This window comes from Patagioenas fasciata, chromosome 10, assembly GCF_037038585.1.
Source record: "Patagioenas fasciata isolate bPatFas1 chromosome 10, bPatFas1.hap1, whole genome shotgun sequence".
In the NCBI taxonomy this organism is placed as follows: domain Eukaryota; kingdom Metazoa; phylum Chordata; class Aves; order Columbiformes; family Columbidae; genus Patagioenas; species Patagioenas fasciata.
The window spans coordinates 2,249,209-2,271,172 of record NC_092529.1 but is presented as its reverse complement, the minus strand read 5'-3'; the positions used below and the strand labels follow the sequence as shown (position 1 = coordinate 2,271,172).

Sequence of the window (21,964 nt, the reverse complement as noted above, 5' to 3'; positions counted from 1 at the left end):
AGGACCGGGGCGGGACTGGGGGTGGACGGGGGCAGGACCGGGCCCCGAGCGCCGTTCCCGCCGGTCAGACAGACCCTGGAGAGCTGCGAGACGTTTTTATTTGAACGACATAAAAAAGAACAGCGAGCGGCTCATCAGGGCGCCTCCGCCACCGCCACACAAACCGTTCCCCCGCAATAAAAACCTCCGGAGCGCTTGGTAAAACCATTGCTACTTTTATAGACAGACCCCCCCATAGAGCTGCACTGCGAACACCAAAGCTGCTGTAGTGAGTGTGATTCCTATTCTGAAAGAAGCGTCTCCCATGGGGCTCCGGTGACCGGACAGTCCTGGAAAAGGTGGTTTATCCGACAGAGGCCATGACGACGTCCACGGGGAGCTCCTCGCTGCTGCGCGCTGTGACCTGCATCGTCACCGTGTCGGTCAGGAGCAGACGGGAGCGGACCAGGAGGTCGTGGCCACCCCGGAACACACCTGGAAGGGAGAGGAGGAGGAAGGAGTGAACGGGCTGCAGGTGCTCCCCTCTTTGAGCCTAAAAACGAACAGTACTGCTTGCCAGGGCAGGTTTCCCGTATGGGACTGGGACTCTCGCCACTGTAAAGCTCATGAAAGCAAAGTCTAAAGTAAACTCCAGCTGAGCAGAGGTCAGGCACTCTGCCAGTGACCACCAGTCACTCGTGTAAGAGCTCCAGGATCCATCCTCTTTGCTGGGCAAGGGTGCTGTACTTCCCCCCACAGGCTCACTCCAAACCTCAAGTTGTACCAGGGGAGGTTTAGATTGGAGAGTAGGAAAAATTTATTCCCAGAAAGGGCTCTGGGGGCATTGGAACAGGCTGCCCAGGGCAGGGGTGGAGTCACCAGCCCTGGAGGGGTTGAACAGATGTGGAGATGAGGTTCTCAGGGATGTGGGTTAGTGCTGGTGTTGGTTTAACGGTTGGACTTGATCTTGAGGGTCTCTTCCAACCAAAATGATTCTAGGATTCCATGAAGACAGCAAATCCACCCAGCTGAGCCTGTGGCTGGTCCCAGCAACCCCCACACACCCTCCCTGATCCCAGCGCCAGCTGGGGCAGGAACAAACCTCCAAACCCTCCCTGGAGCACGGAGCCTCCATTGGAAGCTCCTGCCCCGATTTTGGACGGGCGGCTCTGTGAGACCTCCCCGAGAGCTGCTCCTCACACAGACACCAGCCCACAGCTCACCTGCCAGGTACAGCGTGTGAGAGTTCTTGTTATCGGGCACTTTATCCGACCGCTCACAGGGCTGCATCCCCAGGAACTTCACGATATTGCTAACTGCCTCTGTGCAAGCAAAAATAAAACAGGCTCTGTGTCATAGGTATCTTAACAAGGATGCAAAAAGGGCATCTAAAGGTGACTCAAGCCTTCCCTACACATTAGGGTTCACGGTCCTTGTCCTGAGGGACACATCGCGTTGGCCAGTATCGTGTTTTTGGAAGCCACCACGGAGGTAAAGGCAACACACACAAACCTCACCGCCACACGGAAGCTCTGTTATCTGATGCAGCAAAGGTGCAGCAGAAATAGGAAGGTGAATGAGTCAGAACGGAAGCCGGAGAGCGCAGCTGCCTGCACACTCTCTGCACAGCCCTGACAGACTGCTTGCTTCTGTGGGGACGGGGACAGAAGGAAGGAGACGTCTTCATCTTGAGGGTCTCTTCCACCCCAAACAATTCTATGACTTTGCAGGAGACAGAGGTCTTCAGGAGGAATTTGAAAAGGCCTCAGGGAACGTATTTCAAATCCCACGGGGCTGTGCGAGGAAGCACAGAGATGGCTGTAGGACAAGGACACCCTTCTAAGCCATCAAAATGACTCAGTTTTTACAGGCTTCACAGGAAAAATAAAAGGACTCTTCAATACATGATCAAAGAGAAGAGGGCTTACACCATGAGCCTGCCCACCAACCTCATGTCTTCTGCTCTTTTCATATTTTCTTACTGGTTTTGAGAAGGAAAGTGGGAGCTGACAGCTGAACTATGGTCTGTTTGCTTGGGAGGGTAGAGTACAAGAGCAAAGCAAGATGTTCTCTTGCCTCCCACAATCCAGCCTGGTCTCCACAGGGCCCAGAACACTCATTTGGTTGTTTGAAACCTGAACTAACTTGTTATCACAGTAGCTGTAGCTCCACGTTTAACAGCTGTGGTGAAATAGCTTGTGAAGGGTTTTGCCCCATTAACCTTTCTGTGAGAGATCTCAGCTGAGCTGGACTGTGGCTCTGGACTGTGCCGACTGGAGGGAACGTTAAGAGCTCTGCTGGGCTCACACACCCTCTTACCTTCAAGGGTTTTAATTGCAGATAAGGTAAAGGTCTCTTCCTTTTCATATTCATCACCCACTTCATCCCAGGCTGCTCCAAAGTTGGGCTTCAGAACTCGCTGGATGTGGTCAGCCACTGTTACCTCCAGGTCTTCAAGCTGGTGGGTAGAAGAGGTTCAGGTGAAACATGGTTGTTCTGAACTCTGGTCTCTCCAGAGTGAGCTTTAGACTGGACTCATCAGAACAAGCCCTGCCTCTTCTGGTTTGATTGAGCAAACACCCCTTGGCTGAGCAACTGCCGGGCCTGGGAAAGCCACTGCCTGCACCATTTCCAGGGTTTCCAAGGCAGGTTCCTGTTCTGAGCACAGCCCTTGGCCTGACACACCTCAAAGCATCCAAAACAGAGGGAAAATCAAAAGCTAAAGAAAGAGCTGCTTGTGCTCACGCAGACGCAGCATTTGCTTCCCTGGAACGCACATAAGCTTGTATTTTGCCTTTCTGGCTTATGGTTTTGTAGACTGGTAAAGCACAATGAGACACTGTCAGACACTTGCTATCGCCTAACCCTGCGTGCTGGCTTAGCTGAACCACTGCTGTGACCATATCTGTGTGAGACAGGACCAGGCTTATCCCCCCAGAGCACATATCAAAGGGCAGTCAGTGCCAGAGCCGGCTGGACACCAGCCTGCATTGATTTCAGCAGTCGCTGCAGGAAAGAATCTCCTCGTGATTCTAGTTGAAACACGTGCAAAGGTTTGTTTAAATATCACTCAACTGCCCTGCTGACTGGCGGGAAGCAGAAAGAGCGGTTAACCTTGCACGTTCCATTGGGAAAAAACCTTCCCTGCTCCTCCCGGGAGGATGCTGTGTCCTCAGTGACTCACTGCACAGCAGTGCCTCTAATCAGATTTGTAGCAGTGACAGGTACTGCAGAGAAAACAGTCTCTGGAGCTACCAGGGCAAGCTGAGGTGGTGTCACAACATCCCTTCTTCTCCAGAGGGTAAGCACCATGCTCTGTGAGCCGGTCTCAGTTTCTTCCTTTATGGTGAAACAGTTTGCCTGGTAAGGGCAAAGGCTGGGAGAGAGGTGCTTCTGCAGCATCGGTGCTTTCATCAGCCTTGATGCTGGGGAGGTAAAAGCTCCACCTTCCCCAGAGCAAGAACGAGGACAGCAACCTCACTCCATCAGGCAAGCCAGTGGGCAAATCATTGTGCCGCCGTGAAGAGCAACTCAGAGAACAAAAGATATTTAGCAGCCCTCTGTCCCTGTAAACCTGACTGTGAGATTTCTGGAGCCTGTAGGGCACAGCCAGGCAAACCTGGAGGACGCATCATGGACACAGCAAGAACTCCCTCTTCACGCGATGCTGCCCACACCAGCATCAGCGGTCGCATCACTGCTCGCGGGGACCTGAGTACAGCTCACAAAAACCCCCAGAACTACAGCAGTTTCTGTGGTCAGGCACACGCCCAGCTCCTTACCACATACTCATCCTCGTAACCCTCGTCGTCCATCTCGCCCGTGTTCGGGTCACAGTCCTTGACAGTGAACTTCATCATGCAGCTGAAGGTACAGGCCACTGGATGTGGGGGAGGCAAAAGCAAAGGTCCCGTTAGCACCAGATCCGTACTCCCCTGCGGCAGAGGGGGGCTGGGAGGTTTGGGCAGCTGGGTTCTCCCCGTCACTGTGGCAGCACAGGCTTAGCCAGCGACCAACAGTTTCTGTCTCTTAAGGACAAGGTACTTATTTGTAATATTTGTAATATTAACACTAGCAAACAGTGATAAAGACAGACTGATGATGGTTGTACAAGACCATAATCCTCAGATCAAGTGCTATTACTGATGAACTCCAAGTTGTGTTGGGAATACTAACTGAACATGTCCAACAAGCGCCTCGTGAAGAGGCAAGATCCTTATCTAGGGACCAGTTCATGTGCCTCTGAGATGAAACCACCTTGCACTGCAACGCGACAGCTGATTAACGCCACTCGGCTGGGAGAGGAAGCGATGGTGACTCATCTCAAAGACAACGGGCACTGCTGGGTGAACAGCAGCAACACACAGAGGTGAGCAGTCCCGGAACACAAACCAGGGAGACCAAAGCACAGGGAAGGCCTGGTTCATGTTCTGGACAGTGATAAATAAGAGGATGTTCACTTCAAATAAACATCCCTGAAATTCCAGCAGTTTCTCAAAGCATCTGAGCACTTAACACTTTAAAAATACCAGCCTCCCCCCATACTCAAAGGACAGACAGGCTAAAGGACATGCCAGGGTACATGGGAAAGGACTCAGCAAAGACCTGAATGCTCATTTGCCAGCTCTTACAGCCAAAATCAACAATCCTACAGCACAAGGGAACCAGGAGAGGAGAAGGGAGGCCTGACAGCCCCCAAACTGCAAAGAGAAATCACGCTCAGCAGCGCTCAGGGCTGCACCCACACACAGGCTATAAATATCTGACTAGGATGCCAGGTAGAATGTGTGGGGGCGAGCAACACGGTACGGTTAATTTGGGGCATGTCAGGAAAACAGACGGCAAACTGTTTACCTGCTGTCGGATCCTCTTCAGACAGTGCCACCAGTGTGTAGCAGGTACCTGGCTGGTTGTACACCAGGGTTTTGGCAGGTACGTAGCCAATGACCTCATACCCCTCTGTCGGCTCCATCTGCACCGTGACATTCTCCAGGATCTGATCGTTCAGGGTGTTCGTGCAGTCAAACTAAACAGGGGAGGAGAAAGCAGCAACTGTTTGAAGCTGTTTGCTACAGCTCTAATAGCAGAGTCACTTCAGGCAGAGCGGTAGCATGGTGTCAACTTGCGAACCCCCAGCTCTTTGTGTTCACAGTGCACCTCACTGTCAGCCGGCGAGTCACAGGGCTCATGCGCTCCAGTTTAGTCACAAAGCAACTGTGACTAAGAACTACTAATTGAAATGCTTTGGGTGGAAAAGTAAAACCCTGCAGGGGACCCCAGTGCTCCAGCAAACTTTTTTTAAAGAAACACCACTTAAAATGAACCAGCAGACAACCATCCAATGCCTGCCCTCTGCAACCTGGGCCAGAGCACAAATTCAGCGAGGGCAGGGATGTGTCAGCTTCTGCCTGTTTCAGTTCACTAGTTAGTATGGCATCTTTTCCTCTAAATGTACTTTGCTCTTTCTCCCTGGATGGTGATTCCCAGTTTAACTCTTTGTTGTATGGAAATGTGAGTACTGTGTTGTCTACATCTTCTCACTTGATGTCACAGTGACATAGTGCCCCACAGCAAATGGGAAGATGATCCTTTGCACGGCCCAAACTAGGAATAGTTTGAGTGAGTTTCAGAAAGCTTGACGGTTTCAGCAAGTCTAAACTCGCTGATTAGACTTCATTCCAGCTCCAATGACAAGTCACTTAACCTCATACAATTGCATCTGGTGGATGGACAAAAGAAACAAAGATCAAGCCCTGTGAGGACCACGTAAGCAGTTCTGAGTTTTTGAGGAAGGAGCTGCCTAAGGACAAAACGCTGCTGGCTCACAAGCTGGTGCAGGACTTGCTGTGCCTTGAACTCCCTGAGGCCCAGGCAAAACCGCCGGCACATCGATCCTCACATCTCACATGTAGCGGCAGTGCAGTACAGCCAAGGCCAAAAAGTACAGACACAAGCACCTGTACTACACAGGCTAAAACAAACGCAGGGGATGAAGAGCTCTCCCCCACCACACCCCTTTCTTGGGGTCCTTTTTCAGCCTCTCAGATAAAGCTTCACTCTTTTGTGCCCAAAGCACATGAGGAAAGCACAGAGCTAAGCACAGAGCCCCCGGCTCCGTGAGAGGAGCCCCATCTAGTGCCGGCCTGATTTATTTGGACTGGATGTGTAAGCATTGCTCAGCCACACACACACTCCCTAATTAATTCTTTCCAGGGCTCTGCTGCCCTGTTTGAGAAACTAAGGACTCCTCATTGCAGTGACATGCTGTGAATAGAGATGCTTGAGCTATTTCTTCCCAGTGGAGCTTTTAACTGGTCAGAAGCTTATTTTCCAATCCTTTTTCAGCACCACATGCCACAGCTACCCACCTGGAACACCATGTGTTTGACAAACGTGTGCTTGGTGCAACGAACCACATATTCCGTTTCCAGCTCTGTCAGGGCCACAGGCTCTGGGGAAGACTTGAAGAGCGGGCCCAGGCCCCGAAACTCTGGGATTGCCCCCAGTTGCTCTGAAACAGAGGACACAGAAACCATTGCCAGAAGCTGCTGCAGCAAGGAACTATCCTTCGAACATCAATAAACGTTCACTAGGGACTTGTAAAATTAAAGGTAAAGTCATCCTTTGCCCATATCTATTGCAATCTAGACAGAACAGGACTGCAGGCACCCCCACCCTCAAGGAGTGAACAGTAGAGTTAAATTTGGGAGCCCACGTCACTCTCTGAAAGGAGACAGGAACACCAGGCAGGCTCAGCCAGAGGTGGCTATTTTGTTCTCACACATGGGCGTAGGAGAGGCCGTGCATCTGATTACCTTGGAATATTTCTTGCCGTGTTGCTGCCACCTTCTCTGGCTGTTTGACTACAGCAACAGGGGCATTTTCTGCAGGAGAAAAAGAAAAAAAAACCACAAAAACCCTATAAAATATTTGAAGGTGAAGAGTAACTAAATCAGAAAACATATTGTCTGGAGAGAGATTTGACTGAGGAGCTCACTTCTTATCTTGCTACGGACTAAACATCTGTATTTAGCTTCCTGAACACCTTTGGAACTGCAGCAGCTCCAGTGAGGATTACCAGTTACTACTACTACTACTAGCAGCTGGACTAAACGAAAACAATTAACATGGGAGCAACCAGATCTGCTGGCCTTAGTCTTTACAGAAGATGTAATCCCAACAAATTCAAACAGGATGGAGCTCAGCAATTCCCAGCAGGCCCATTGCAGTCTACTGTCTGAGGGCTGGAGCTGCTCAGGAATTACTCAGGGTCAGGACCAGGGTTTGGGAGACTGTTCCTCACCTGTTCTTTGCTCAATGATGGGAGCTGTTGCCAAAGGAACGGATTTCAAGTCGAAGGGTTTCTCGGAGGGCTCCAGGGTGTACTGATGCAAAGCCCTCTCCAGGCCAGGGATGGACACTGTCAAACCTGGGGACAAGAAGGGACAGGTCACTGAGACCGTGGATACTTCCAGCTCTGTCACTTGTTAAACCAGGAAGGAGGTTCAGACTTGTTTTGAGGATCTCCTGCCTTACCATTCAGGATGTAGCCAGCATTGAGGGCTTTCTGCTTCTGCTCTAGAACATTCAGGTAGAAGGTGGCTCTGTCTCTCACTTCATTGTCATCATCCATCACACACCTGAGAAGAAAGTGTAAAGCTTGCTTCAAGGCAAGGCAGCAAAGGCCACGCAAACAAATCCAGGTGACTAAGCCGCCTTACAGGCCAGAAAGAATATGCCATAGAAGACAACTGGCAATCTACTAGTAATTGTATTAGACAAGCAATCATCTGCCACACTTGGCTTCTCATGTCCCCTTTGGGGCACTGAATGCAGCAGTGAGCCCATCACAGGATCCCAGGTGTCCACTGCATCTTCTCAGATCCACCAGTAGAACAGACTAGACATGCATGGGAATGCTAACAAACTCTCAAGTGAACATGTTTTTTTACCCAGGACGCTGAGAAACTTTGAGGTACAACTCACCTTTTCAGTAACACCAAGATACTGGGTAACATCTCCTCATTCTGGGCTCCAAACTTGGCCAGAGCACTTACAGCACCTGTAGCACAAGCCATGAAAAAATGAATTAGAAAGCAAAGAAATCACCTGAAGTTCCCTCCATTTTCTGGCCTTGTTCAAATGCCGTGTCAGAGACACCAGCACTAGTGCAAAGCATTACTGTGACTAGAAAGAGGCAGGTGTATTCCACTGAAGTGCCCACAAACCTCCTCTGTCTACTTTCAGAGTTGCTGCCTCTCCCTTCCCATTCCTCAGTTGCAGGTCACCTCTTCCATCAACACCACTGCAGGATCTTTGCTGGGTAAAAAGATCCGCTCAGGTCTAGAGAGAATCGCAGTCCTCAAAAGCAGAGGTGTTCATGTATTTCCTATATATTCCCTTGCAGATCTGTCACAGGGCAGACAGCTTTCCAGGTCTGCCTCTTACCTGCCCGGACTTCTTCATGTTCCAGGACAACCCTGTTGTAGATGAAGCGAATGTATTTGGAGGGGTTGTTGGTTTTGGGCCCTTCCTGCCCCAAGAGGTGGAGGATCCGAGTGGCCAACACGGTGAACTCGCAGTCCTCGATGAATTCGCAGAGGTGGGACAGGCCTGTCTCTTTGCTCTCCGAGTTCTCCTCAATGATGCTGATGATGCAGTCCACAATGGCTCGCTTGTACTCAAAGCCACCCTAAGGAGCAAAAGGAAAATCAGCTGGAAATCCCAAAGTATTTTAGAGACTTTGAACTAGTCAGACAGGAAAGAACTTCCTTCAAAAAGGTCACTGACACTCAGTGCTTTTAATCTGTGTTTGAAAGGAGAAGGGCAGTAATGCTGCCCCCACTTTTGACTCTCTTTACACCCTTCAGAATGGCTGCAGTGAACAATAACAAAATAAACCAAAAAACAACAAGTACTAAAGAGGGTAAAAGAATCCATCTGCCTGAAAGGTTTATATCCCTTTCAAAATCCTCTGCTGCTAGAATTAATGCATAAAAACAGCCATATGGGAGGAGAAAAAACCCAACCATTTCTCCTTTAGCACCAGACATCTGAGGATGAATCACAAGAGAAATATGTTCAGGATGATATCTGGAAGGACCCAGCAGGACCCAGCAAACAGCCCCTGAGAGCGGGAAGACAGGCAGTCAATAACTCCCTGGGCACAGCCCATCACCTGACGTGCTGTTAATGCTGCATTATCTTCAGACATTATTTACCAGCGTCCTCAATACACAGCAGGGGATTAAACTGCACACTATCCTCTGCCAACTACATGCGCAGTGCTGAGCATCTGGGGGATCTTTCTGAAGCTACTTTGGATTAAAAAAAAAAAAGCTGTAAAACAGAATGGTTTGAACTACAAAACCACGTTCAAAATGATACCATCCACCCACAGAAAATCTGGGAGAGGAGAACGGTCCGTTTTTCACAGGAGCAAAATGAGAGGCTCTGGTTTGCTCCCAAACGGGAGGCTGTAATTGGCAGAAAGTGAGGTCAGAGCAAGCAGTGGTGCCAGCTGTGTTGCAGGCGCGTTAGCTCATTTAGAAACAGCCTCAGCAAACCTCTGTAAAGCTGTCTTTCTGCAATTCTATGTCTGACTGAATGCAGAGAATGGTTATAGGTACTCGTGATCCCTTCACTGCCACAGCACAGAGAACAGAACAAAAGTGGTCCTGTGTCATCAATAAATAGGTTGTTACCAAATCTTTGTGCACAAGACAAAACTTCTTGGAATTTGCTGTCAAAGTATAAAAGAAAGCTGGTTCAAACGTGAAACACACATGGACTGCCAACAGATCTGCTGCTGCCTGCAATTGCTTTGAGAGTTAATAAACCCCCAGAAAAATCAAATAATGAAAACCACGTTAAAAATATGCCTGGCAGCACACGTATAACTGTTGTGCACAGCTGGCCATTTCTGCCACTTAGAATGCAAGCCTTTTAGACAGAGGCTCTTACCATGTTATCAGTAAAAGCTTAACTCTCTCCGGGGCCACTGTGCAGCCCCGCAGTTCGCACGCACAAACAAGGAACACAAAGTAGTTGTCCTGCCAACTTACCTCTTCCCGAAGCATAGTGAAGAGAAAGTTCATGAGGACGGCGTGTTTGCGAGGGTACTTCTGACACAGCGCGTTGATGGCCTGCACCACTACAACCTGGAGGAAAAGTGGGGGTAAGTAAAAAAGGATTCTGTCTCAACAGGCAGGAAAAAAGAGTTGAAATGTGTCAATTCTGTGCTGGTCCCTAGTCTGGAAGCCATGGTTTTAATTTTGGTTATCCAACAAATGCAGTTCCAAGAGGTACAATCCTAGGAACTGGAGGAGATCGATCTTCACGCACTCACCAGCCTCTAGCAAAAGCCCACATGCAGTGGAAAGAAGAAAAAGAGATTTAATTCTCAAATGGCTTCTCCCCAAATGAGAGCATGTGGCTTCGGAGCTGGATGCTGTATGACTGAGGTATGGCTTAGGCCAATAGCCTCATATTCTTTCTCTTCCCTACAAATGTGCTGCAGCCAAGCTGCTGGAAGTGGCTCCTTGCAGTTTTCAGAGCATACACACAAACATGGACAAAGACCAAGGGGTTTCTTTGGGAACCTGCATGTTCCTCCTTCTCCCACTTCCTTACCTTGAACTCATCTGAGATTTCAGACATGAAAGAGGAGATCTGCTTCATGAGCCGGTCGATGCTGCTCTCGCTGCCGGTTTTCAGCAGCGTGGTGATGGCCAGCGTGGCTATGCTGCGGTTGGAGTCTGTCACAAGGTTCTCCAGGTCTAGATTGCAGGCAGTCACAGCAGATGGATGCTTCATGGCCACCTGGAGCAGAGAAGGAAGAATGGAAATCACTGAATATACAAAAAAGACTCAGCTGGCAAAAACCACTAAGTCTCTATAAGCTCTCACTCCTTCGTATAAAAATAAGTGCTACAGTCTGTACACAAGGGTCATCTTAGACAAACAACTCATCTGAGGTTAAAGTAACAAGCTCTTTCTTCCACAGAATCGCATATCTTGCTGGAAGGGAAGCAGCAGTAATAAACAATCTTTTACTATTTTTAACTCTCTTGTTCTCCTCCATATGTTAAGGTTCAGATTGTGCAAAGCAAGCTATGAATTCCCACCAAAATATTCATTAAGCCTAGCTGTGCAGAACAACTTTGTGGGGGAAGCACAGCACTGCCATTGTCTTTTTTTGGTTTTAGAGTAGACAAGGTCAAGGGAAAAGCTGGAGGAAAGACTGCCATGGAGCAGGCAAGCAGCAGCATCAGGGTTTGATCCCTGTTTTACAAGGAGCTCCTTCACCACGGGAAGCTCAGGAGGAAAAGCAGTAACTCATAAAATGAGTGAGACTTTTACAGAGACCTGTGAACACAATTGCTTTTTTTTGCCTCCCCGTCTGTAAACTGCTCTTTGAGGTTTTATTCCACACAGAAACCAATGAAATGTAATGTTGAAGCCCAGGGCAGAGGTTATTCACACAAAATAATCACATAATCTGGCTGCCTTTCTCTTCTGAAGCCAGCGCCTTCCTGCACATGAGAAAATATTGCAGCTCCCAAGAGACCAGCTCCTACCTTGTTGAGGGTCCGAACAGCTGCATATCTCAGAGCTGCTTTCGGGGAGCTGCAGAACAGCTGCAAAACTGCACAGAGGGAAAGCCAACAAAGGTCGATATTTAGGTAATTTATTATGGAAAAACTTTTCATACTTAAAGCAAGAGCTTCAATGAAGAGAGAGCAGCAAGCACAAGACAGCTAGAGGCATGCTTAAGAAGCAGCCGTGAATTTACCAGATCCCTTCGTCACCCCCTTTGCCACACATCCCTGCTGACAAGTAGCTCTTATGCACCTCCCTCTCCTTCCTCTTCTATCCTTTGCTCCTCTTGAAAGCCAATGTCATCACCTTGTCATCTTTCCTTTCAGTCAATTTGAACAGTTGTTCTCCATTTCTATGCAAGCCCATGAAGGGCACTCTCCCTGCACAGGGAGGTGACACACAGCCCCCAACCTGCCAGCAGTCCCAGCTCAGGACAATCTCTGTACTGGACTGAGCTGGGTAGGTAGGACCCCAACACCTTGGCTTTGTGTGCTATTACACTCAGTCTAAAGTGAGGAGATTTATCAGAATGCAGCCCTGTTTAACAAAAAAATTAAAGACCTCTCCAGTAACCCACACTTGAACACAGAAGGCAAATACCTTGACAGGAGCAAAGCTATTCACACACACCACAGGCTCACAGCAGCATAAAGCAACAAAGCGTATGGCACATGACAAGCCTGAAACTACACAAGGTTCTTGTTTCTCAGGGTCAGCTGGTGTCACCATCACAGGCCCATAACCCCCTCGCCATCACCACCAGCATTAGGTTTACCCGAGACAGCCGGAGCCAGCTCCTTGGCAGTGCAGTTGGGCAGGTTCACGATGGCAGATGCAGCTTCGTAAACCACCATCTCGTGCTTGTTTCTTAGGCAGCTCTCGATGAAATCAAACAGGGGGCTATCACGGCTAAAGGACAAAAAAAATCCCACAACAATGAGTTAAAACAAAGGTGCCAACAGAAATGAAGAATCCAGCAGCAGAAATGGGCAAGTCCCAAAGCCTGTGGAAAGTTAAAAGCAGCCATAAATTCAGTGTGCCCAGATTTTATAGTGGTCATTATACAGCAATTCCAGCACACTCGGGCTGGATGTCAGGCTGCCTCCTGAGAAGACACCCTCTGCTTTATGGGCTAAAGGGCATCTCAGCCCTCGTGAGAAGGAAAGTGAGCCTGCAAGAGGTGATGGAACCAGGACCTAGGAAATCCCTCCAGCAGGGCAAAGAAGCTCTCTTACCTGCCAGCCTCTTCCTCCAGCAGCTTGCTGGCTATTCGAATCATCATACAGTAAGCGAACGGTGACTTGAGGCTGTGGCGTGTGAACTTGCTGAGCATCTTGTTGACGGCCAGACGGTCATTCTTCCGCACATGGTAGAGTAAGCCCAGAGCATGATACTGTGCAGGGAAAGAGGTTGTCACAAACCTGCGGTGTGGTTTTTTGCTTTTATCCCCTCTGTTGCCCAGAAGTGCCTGGCTGAGCTCTGGTAGCTTGCTCCACTCCCGGCTCAGCAGCTACTCCCTGTGTTGGTGGTGGGTTTCCTACCTGCACCATTATATTGTCACTGGAAGCTGCCTCCTGAGCCTCGTTTACCCAACGTTTCACCACATCAAAACTGGTCTTGAGCAGGTGCTGGGGGAGAGACAAAGCCATAGACAACCCATGAGAGAAGCATGGAGGAAGATTTGCAAATCATAGCTCATATTAAGAAGCAGTGAGCTTTCCCCATGACAGCGCTGGCTGCAACAATTCATAGAAGAGCATGCAGAGACCTGGCCATGATGGATGTGGCCTCAAGAGGTCGATGATACCCCACAAAGTCAGCACCAGTAGATCAGTTCACAAAGAATGAAACCCTGGCACTCCCAAGATGTTCAATCCCACCACTGGTGACCACTTCCCAACTTGACTGTCCCTCAGGCCCACCCTGCAGGGAGGACATACCAAAGAGGACACCAGAGCAGAGCTGGATACACTTGGCACTTTGTCAACAATCGCCTGCTTCATGTAGCGCTCAATGGCCTGCAACATGGTGCTCTGCAGGAACAGGGAAACAACGGCTGATATAGAAAAGCCATGAGTGTGGAAGGGGAGATGCAAAGGCATGAAAAGCAGAGGGGGTGAAGTAGGGAAAAGTGAAAGGCATAGGGCTGCCCCAAGGGAAAAGCAGCACTTACATCTGTGATTTGGCAGAGCGCTCTCACAGCAGGGCCTCGGTAGTTGTCATCTTTCCCAGTCATGTCTTTGGTCAAGCTGGTTGAAAACAGGAAGCTCTCAATGCTGCACTCCCGAGCCAGCAGCTCTCAGGTGCATGCACAGTGCACACAGAGCAGCAGGATCACCCCTGAATGCCCAGCAGGCAAGCACAGGGCTCAGGTAAGTCCCAACGCAGGAGGAAAAGATCAGCACTTGGGTTCCAAGCTATCAGCCGGCTGTTCGAGCTCCTGAGCACCACAGAGGACTGGAGAGCACACACACGCCCCTGAGCCATTTGCCTTCAGTACTGAAGGCTCATTCCTGCCCTTCGCCCAGGATTCTGGGCAGTGCGAGACCATCTATGAGGCGACAGGAGTTCATCACATTGCAGTACTTGGGACTGGCTTCTGCCTGCAGCACAGTCTCGGTCCTCGGCAGAACCTGGACCCTCACGCTCTTGTCTCCTGATGTGGCACTGGCCTTTCAGTGGGGTGAGCAGCGATTCAGGAATGACAGTGGGAATTTTGTTCCCTGGCGACTTCTCATCCCGTGCTGCTACAGGAGCAGTAAATCCCTGCCTACCTATTGAAAGCCTTAGGATTTATGCCAGAAACCTTCAAAAAGCTTTAAGGCATTCAGACAGGAAAGCAGGAATTAATGAAACCAGCAGGGGAAAAACCAGCAGTGCTGCCATATCAGGTATCCAAAAGAGACAATCCAAACACCCATGGGTATGGGATATGGAGACATGGCACATTTCACATACGTTGCTAAGAGTTCAGTCTCTCTGCATTTGATGGCTTCTTTTAAAGGAAAAGCTTTTCCTCACCAAGGGCAATCCCTATCCTCACCCTGTATAGGGACTACAGGTATCTCCAAGAGGCTGGATGTGCATTACTGGAGGACACATGAAGATAGCAGTAAAAAAAGTGAAGTGACTGACCTGCTAGTAACAATGATTACATCTTCTGCGATAGAAGACATCTCTTTGATAGTCAGGTAACACATCCTGCGAAGAGTTGGCTGACAAGAAAAGAGGGAAGACAGACATCAGCTCAGAGGATCCCAGATAGAGAGGGATCTGTTTCCCCTGCTTCCATGACTTTACTGTGAAGATCAGGAACCTGATACGCTCAGAGAGCTCCAGCGCCCAAGTGTAAAAGAGGCACAAAACCAATACTGATTAACAAAACACCTCTTCCTCTTCTAAATCCCCCAACCTTAGGCTGAAGCTGCAGACAAATAAAATTTAGCTGGATCTACAGTTTCACCTTTCACTTGTCATTCACATGAACAAGGAGAAAAGCCTGAAAACATTCACTGATGGCACACTGTTGCTTCAAAAGTAAGAAAGCAATTTATATTCCTGAGTCTGGGGATTCCTACATTGGTTTCATGCCTTGCGGTTTGGGGGACAACTAGCGATGGTACTACTGCTGTGGGTGGGTAGCAATTCTGAGTCTCCTCCAGGACACACAGTTGCTGACTCTCAGCAGGAAGAAGGATCTGTTAATGCCAGGCAGCAAGTCCTGTGTATTCTAGGTGATTATACGCTCAATCTGTGCCTTGCACAATCTCAGGAGTTAAACACCAATTCAGAGGGAGGAATCTCCATCTCCAGAACAGAGAATGGTTCAGTCAGGCTGCTACAAGGTCTGGGAAATTTATCTCTGTTTCTAAATTTTCATCCTACTCTTCCCACTCCGGGCAGGACAGAAAAGCTGATTCTATAAAAAGGCACATCTCAAGGCTGAAAAAGACACTGACAACTTGTCCCATCAGATAAATACAGCAGAAAACAACAAGCAGACTTACATCATTGGACTGAAATAGCTTGGTCATAGCAAAGAAGGCTTCGGTAGCTTCCACGGCACCAAGGTGTTCCCCCTAGAAAATGTTTGGAAAGAAGGAAATAAATCCCAGTTACCACAGCCAGCTTCGGGCCTGCTGCAGGTCTCTCTGTATAGATGTCATTTTCTCCTCCTTACCTGATTTATGAGATACAGGATCTTGGTGAGGATGTGAGCACATTTTCGTGGGTTTATGGGAGTCTCATTAAACACTCGTGCCTAGAAACAAAGCACAGACAAGGATGCTGACACCAATACCCCCTCACAAATGCCATCCTGTCTGGTCTTGGCCCCCGATACAAACAAGACATTGTGAGAAAGGCACAGCAAGTTCCTTAGTGGCTTCGGATCAGATTCCCCCTTGGTTCCTTTTAAAGATGGAACCCTTTAAAAGCTGGTTCTATAGTCTTATCCTGGGACTGCCAATCCAAATGTAGTTAAGATTTAAAGGCCAAATTCTCATCACACTTTCACCCACACAAGCTTGGATTGTGTGCTAGCTAAAACACCACCCTTCTGCCAGATGTATGCGGGCTCTGCAAGGCTAACGGGAGCCAACACCATTTACAACATTGCAAGCAAACAGATAACGCCGAAACACAGTCTGGGGATCATTTCTCTGATGTTAAACAGAAAGGCATTTTTTTCAGAGCAAATTCATCAGCTATTCAATAACCTCTCACACCTTGCTCATTAACTTTGCCATCTACAAGACATTCGGGTTGTTCAAGGCAAATATTCCAGCGTTCCTTGTTTAGGTTGAGATTTCCCAGGTAACTTTATTCATTTTATTGCTATTTATAGTTCACAGTCTAGACAGAAAGGGGTACACAAAGGAGAGCATCTGAGAATTTACCTCTTGCAAGACTGCACTCTTCTCCAGGTGCTGGAATGGGTTGGAACCCCCACCTGCAAAATCAAGAGAGTAAAAAGTCTTTCCAGGGATAATGCTATGGAAAAGCAGCTTTCTAAACACGTCCATACTTTAAAACCAGACTGAGCATTTTGGGGTAACTTTTTCACAAACACCAAGCAACCAGAACTCCCTCTTCTAAACTATATTAATTGGATGTCTTCATAGCAACTAGGGAAGGCAGAGCAGATAGGACATTCTTTGATTTGTCATCCCCCCAAGATGTAACGAGCCATGAGCAGAGGTGGACTGATTAGCTGTAAAGTAACTGTGCTCCACTGTTATCCCCACAGACCTATTTCCAGTCCCTGGGCTGGGAGCTTGCTGACAGTTAGAGCATCAATAAGACAGGCCTAGAAACAAAAGCTCAGACAAAAAGAGGCATCGCTTGCCAGACTGGCGAGTCAAGAGTGCTTTATCCCTCCCTTACAAACCAATCAGGAATCCACCAGTAAGGGATTTTTGGCTCTATCACTAATTAAGAGAACAAGACAGCAGACCAGAGAGTCTGGACACAGAGTAACTTTCATTGTTCCACTTAATAGAATAAATTATATTAAATAATTTAAAGCCTCACCAATTAAGGATTAAACAATCAAAGGGAAAAGCACTATCATTCTGCACAGTCTCTATTAGTTTGCCTCCTAAGCATTTGTGAGCTGCAGCTTTTTAAAAGCTGCCAGTTATTGATAAGCAGGTTTTAATTAGTACCTATGTTCAGCCTGGCCCTGGGACAAAACACAGCCATTTCCAGCACTGTTGCAACATTTAACAAGCCTGATCTGCTGGAAAGCACAACTCCTGGGCCCTGCTCTGAGCTGGGCCTAAAACATCCTACACAGCATCGGGAGCCCTTACATGAGTAAGTCTTAAAGGCAAACAAATCTGCACGCTGGCTCCTTCACAGGCCATAAAGTGCCCTCCTCTGGCACAGGAGAAGTTTGCAAATGCAGTAGGTGGCCAAACAAAGCACAGACACTTCTGTGGGGCTGGGGAGAGAAAAAAACATTGGGAAAGGACAAAAACAATGTCTCTAGTATGACTATGAACCACTTCTAGTATGAGCACATGAATAACACCCCAGCAGCGCAGTATTTCCCATGGCCCAGTACATCTACAGTCCATAAATCAGAGTGTGGCCTCTTCATCCTTCACAGCACGAAGGATCCTGAAATCTATTGCACGTGAGGTCTTGGTCCTCACAGAACCCTGTGTTAAAGTCTTTTTTTCATCAGAGAAGAAGGTGACACGGAAAAGACAGAGGCTGCATTCAGAATGTATTGGATGACTAACAACAATTTGGACTGATTTGCAGACAAATACGTCACTGACCAAGCAAGGATCTCAGAACAATATGTCCAAAATAACATCCAAAAGTGCATTTCTTAGAACCAGTGGAAGCAGTTCATCATCCAAGACTACCTAAACCATCCATGAAAAGTAAAGAAACAGAAAACAATTAAGCAGACAAACCCATCTTGACAAGAAGACTCTGTAATTTGCCTTTACTGGGGAAGAATGTATATAAAAGGCCTGTGAATTCAGGGGTGATGCTCCACCTAAGACCAAGGACAACAAGCACTGAGGCTACACATTTTGGACACATAATTCACAGGAGAAAGGCAGGTACAGTAAATCCCAGGAATCTTCATTCAAAACAGAAGCAATAGCACGAGAAGTAAAGGCAAAAGCAAAGAAAAAAATGTTGGGGAGCATGCAAACAGCAGTGCCAGGAAGGAGAGCCCTGCAAGCTCTCAGTATGAACAAAATCAAGAAGACCTGGCACCATAATAGAAGGAAGTGCCTCTCCTGCCAGCCTGGGCCACAGGTAATGCAATACCTTTAAACGGGCAGCAGGTGCAAATGAAGAATAGCCCCAAAAATGAAAGCCAAGAGCGATTCCCTTCCAACAGCTGCCTCAATAAGTTCTCTGCTTATCCAGATGTCACTGGAGGCTTTGGACAAGGGAAACAAGGCAAGAGCGTTTAATGCACGCTATAATTAAAAGCAAGCACAGTCACACAGAACAATCACTAAGATTTAGGCTGAATCAATTTGCTTCAGGACATGCTGATTTGTTATGCAGAACAAGCTGCACAGAAAATGTCATATGAAAAAGACAGTGCGAGGCACAACCATGAAAGTAAATGCTGCCATATCTGGCCTCAATTCCACCTGAATTACACACCACATAAAATACCAACCTCTTCCTTACTAGTCGGGCCTAAAGTTTTGAAAGGTCAAGCAATCATAGAATCATAGAACAGTTTGGATTGGAAGGAACCTTCAAAGCAGACAATGTGTGTTGGAAAAAAAGGACTGGAAACTACAAATTGGTTTCTTTGGACAACTGTGAACAGGGCAAATGTGCTCAGTATTTAGACTTGAACGCTGCACCAGCAGCAGGTAAGGTCAGTAACATCACAGAATGATTTTGGTTGGAAAAGCCCCTCAAGATCAGAGTTCAACTGTTTCCCCACCCTGGCACTGCCCCATGTCTTGAGAACCTCATCTCCGTCTGTCCAACCCCTCCAGGGATGGTGACTCCAGCACTGCCCTGGGCAGCCTGTTCAATGCCCCACAGCCCTTTGGGGAAGAAATTGTTCCCCAGATCCAACCTCAACCTCCCCTGGCGCAACTTGAGGCCGTTTCCTCTCATCCTATCACCTGCTACTCTGGAGAAGAGCCTGACCCCGAGAAGCAGAGGGGCAGCAGGCTGACCTAGTGCTTCCAGGGTGCTTCTCCCCGGGCACACCGGCCGCGCTGGCACCGAGTGTCCCCTCACGGCTCCCGCCCTCACCCCGGCCCCGCGGGGTCTCCCCTCACAGCACTCCCCGGTCTCCTCTCCCGGCTCGGATCCCCCGCCCTTCCCCTCACCCGACTCCTCGTCCTTCTTGTCGAACTTCTTCAGCATGGTGCTGCCCAGCGGCCCCTGGCTGAGGCCCGTCCCGGTCTCGGTCCCGTTCCCGTTCCCCTTCCCGGTGCCGGTGTCGCCTCCGGCCCCTTCCCGCCCCGCCCTTTCCTGCCAGCCTGTCACTGCCGTCGTCGCCCGCCCACTGCGCAAGCGCGGCCCCGCCCCCCTGACGTGGCGCAGAGCGATGACTGACGGGGAGAGGGCGGGACCGAGCAGGAAGAGCTCGGTCTGATTGGCGGGGGGGCGGGGCTAGAAAGGGGTCTGGGTTTGGGGCAGCGCTTGAACGGGGGACGCTGGGGGCACTGGAATGGACGGGGAACGCTTGTATCAGGGGACACACGGGAAGAGACACAGCATGGCGAGGGACACACTGGGACTGGGAGGGGTCACTGAGATCACAGAAGGGGGACACTGGGCAGGAGGACACCCGGGGGGCAGGAAGGGGAAGGGCAGAGTGGGGCACCGGGGAGCTCGGGGGACTCCAGAGCGGGGAGGGCACAGTGGGACACAGGGGTGACGGGCGATGGGACAGGACATGGGGAGGGGAAGATGCAGGCAGGGGCTCAGTGCTCCTGGGATGAGGGGGACAGCGGGGGTGAACCCCTCTTAGGGACAGGTGGTTGTCAGCCAGACTGCCTGCCCTGCAGTGTCCCCACTGGGATGCACCGTCACCAGCAGCTCTTCTCGTGCCCCATGTCACCACTGCCACCACCCCCCGTCCTGCACCCCGCACCCACAAACCCCCAGCCCCACGGCACCCACCCGCTGCAGTGGAGTGTCCCCGGGATCCAGCGCTGCCCGGGCATCGCTTGAGCTCTGGGGACAGTTGGGGAAGGCAAAGGACCTGTCACCCACCTTCCCATCTCACCCAACCCACCCGCCTGCTGGCACATAGCTTCACCAGCTGCTGAAATACAACCCCCCGGGTGGGGCAAGGGATTCCCCCAATGGCCCTTGCCCAATTCCCAATGCCAGCACCTGCTCCAGGGCTGCACTCACCCTGCACCAGGAGCTCCTCAAACAGCATGGCTGTGTCCCCTCCACGGTGGGTGTCCCCCAGCCTCTGCCTCACTCCTGCTGCCCTGTACTTTGCACAGGGCGGCCACACTCTGCTCCGCGCTGCTCTTATCTCCCGGCCTCACTGAAAACACCAGCTGCGGCAGCTCAACGCGATGTCCCCTTTGGCACAAAGCTGCTGCAGGCACCCTGGGACAGGTGACACCCAGGTTGACACCCATCACTTGTGGCCTAGTGAGCTTTATCCCCCAGCCTGGGACATACCCCTGCTGCAGCCTTGGGGAGAGGAAACATAAAACGGGGACGGAGAGGGGTTCAGGACCTTTATAAACCACAACAAGTTGTGTTTCATGCCACCTTTTATTGTTCACACTCACCACTGCTGGCTTCCAAGCTCAGCTGAGCTTTGGGGGGGAATTTTGTGCATCGCAGCCGCGCAGAGAGGCGGCATGTGGGAAATTCAGCTTGGCTGGATGCGGCGCCGTTGGAGCCATCCCAGCAGTGGGTGAGCTGGGAGTGACACAGGGCACAGAAATCCCTGTGGTGGGACCCAGCTGTATGCCAGGGTGAAGGCCAACCCGGCTCCATCTTCTTCGGTGGTGCTGAGGTGAAGGTTATTGCACCAAATCCTCCCATGGCTACTGCCTGCGCAACGGGTGCCGGGATCTGGAGGAGGATGTGCTGCGTCCGCTGTCCCCCGCGCTCACGCCAGTGTCACCCTGTGTGCTCGGCAGTCCGGCTGCCCTCCCCAGCCCCAGCTGGGGTTCATCTCCTGCGCCCAAGCCGGGCCATCAGCTCAGCATTGGCGGCTGCCTTGGCCTGCAGCTCCTTCTCTCTGGCCAGGTCAAGTGCAACTTTCAGTACATGGGTGGGGACATCAAGTGACAGGGACACCTTTCTTGCCTTTTTCCTGGGAGCAGGTTTCTTGGTGGCTGGGCTCATGGGCCAGGGCAATGATTTTCCTGCTGACCCCTCTTCCAGCAGGGGACTGGCTTCATCATCACTCATCCTTATTTCAGGGACACCCGGCAATGTCTCATTAGCGACAGTGGTTTCCTGCTTTGTCAGCTTGCCTTTGTCCCTGTCGTGGGGGGCCGGGGGGAGCCACTCGAGGTTTGGTCCCTTCCAGGCTGTCACTGTCTCTCCCAGGACCACCAGGATGGTGAGCAGCGTCCTGCAGCACAGCATGGCCGGGGGCACCTGTGGGGAGCACACTGAGCATCACCCTCTGGGCAGGACACATCCCCGTTGGGGTGTCACACATAGGTGTCACACACATACCAGATGACTATGCCTGATAAGGGGGAATCTCACCTCCCTTTTAGGGAGTTTTCTACACCAATTTTAACCTTTTTGCATGGGGGGACGAGAGTTTTCGGGAGGCTGAAGGCGACACGGGAAGCAAATCAGCTGGGTGTCACTGTCCTTTCCTGCAGCCCCTGGCCAGCCACGCACTGTCCCCTCTATTTGACACCCCCCAGCCCTTTCCCACTCAGGG

General features: G+C 50.1%; 1 protein-coding gene across 2 annotated transcripts; it reads right to left on the bottom strand.

The window, feature by feature from the left end:
• Positions 1 to 80: 80 nt before the first annotated feature.
• Positions 81 to 20,536, bottom strand: COPG1 (COPI coat complex subunit gamma 1). 2 transcript variants are annotated; one of them, XM_065845863.2, is made up of 24 exons: positions 20,449 to 20,536; positions 16,479 to 16,531; positions 15,761 to 15,841; positions 15,588 to 15,659; positions 14,716 to 14,795; positions 13,754 to 13,829; positions 13,521 to 13,613; positions 13,122 to 13,208; positions 12,816 to 12,973; positions 12,356 to 12,489; positions 11,559 to 11,626; positions 10,612 to 10,800; positions 10,044 to 10,139; positions 8,428 to 8,671; positions 7,966 to 8,041; positions 7,516 to 7,619; positions 7,283 to 7,408; positions 6,795 to 6,863; positions 6,348 to 6,490; positions 4,834 to 5,005; positions 3,762 to 3,859; positions 2,299 to 2,437; positions 1,203 to 1,301; positions 81 to 474 (listed from the first exon to the last, which is right to left on the bottom strand). In XM_065845863.2, the coding sequence occupies exons 1-24, from the start codon at positions 20,474 to 20,476 to the stop codon at positions 344 to 346; spliced, it is 2,616 nt and encodes an 871-aa protein (XP_065701935.1). In that variant the 5' UTR covers positions 20,477 to 20,536; the 3' UTR covers positions 81 to 343. The 2 variants fall into 2 exon arrangements, with proteins under 2 accessions (XP_065701935.1, XP_065701934.1); XM_065845862.2 differs by lacking the exon at positions 20,449 to 20,536 and adding an exon at positions 19,413 to 19,559.
• Between the last annotated feature and the right edge of the window lie 1,428 nt (positions 20,537 to 21,964).

What these genes read in the sequence shown, in the direction of transcription:
- COPG1 (XM_065845862.2), bottom strand. Translation starts at nt 19,449, where the DNA reads ATGCTGAAGAAGTTCGACAAGAAGGACGAGGAGTCGG. An exon ending in AGAGTGCAGTCTTGCAAGAG is followed by an intron (nt 15,842 to 16,478) that starts GTAAATTCTCAG and finishes CTTTGTTTCTAG; the next exon opens with GCACGAGTGTTTAATGAGAC. An exon ending in GTAATCATTGTTACTAGCAG is followed by an intron (nt 13,830 to 14,715) that starts GTCAGTCACTTC and finishes GTTTTCAACCAG; the next exon opens with CTTGACCAAAGACATGACTG.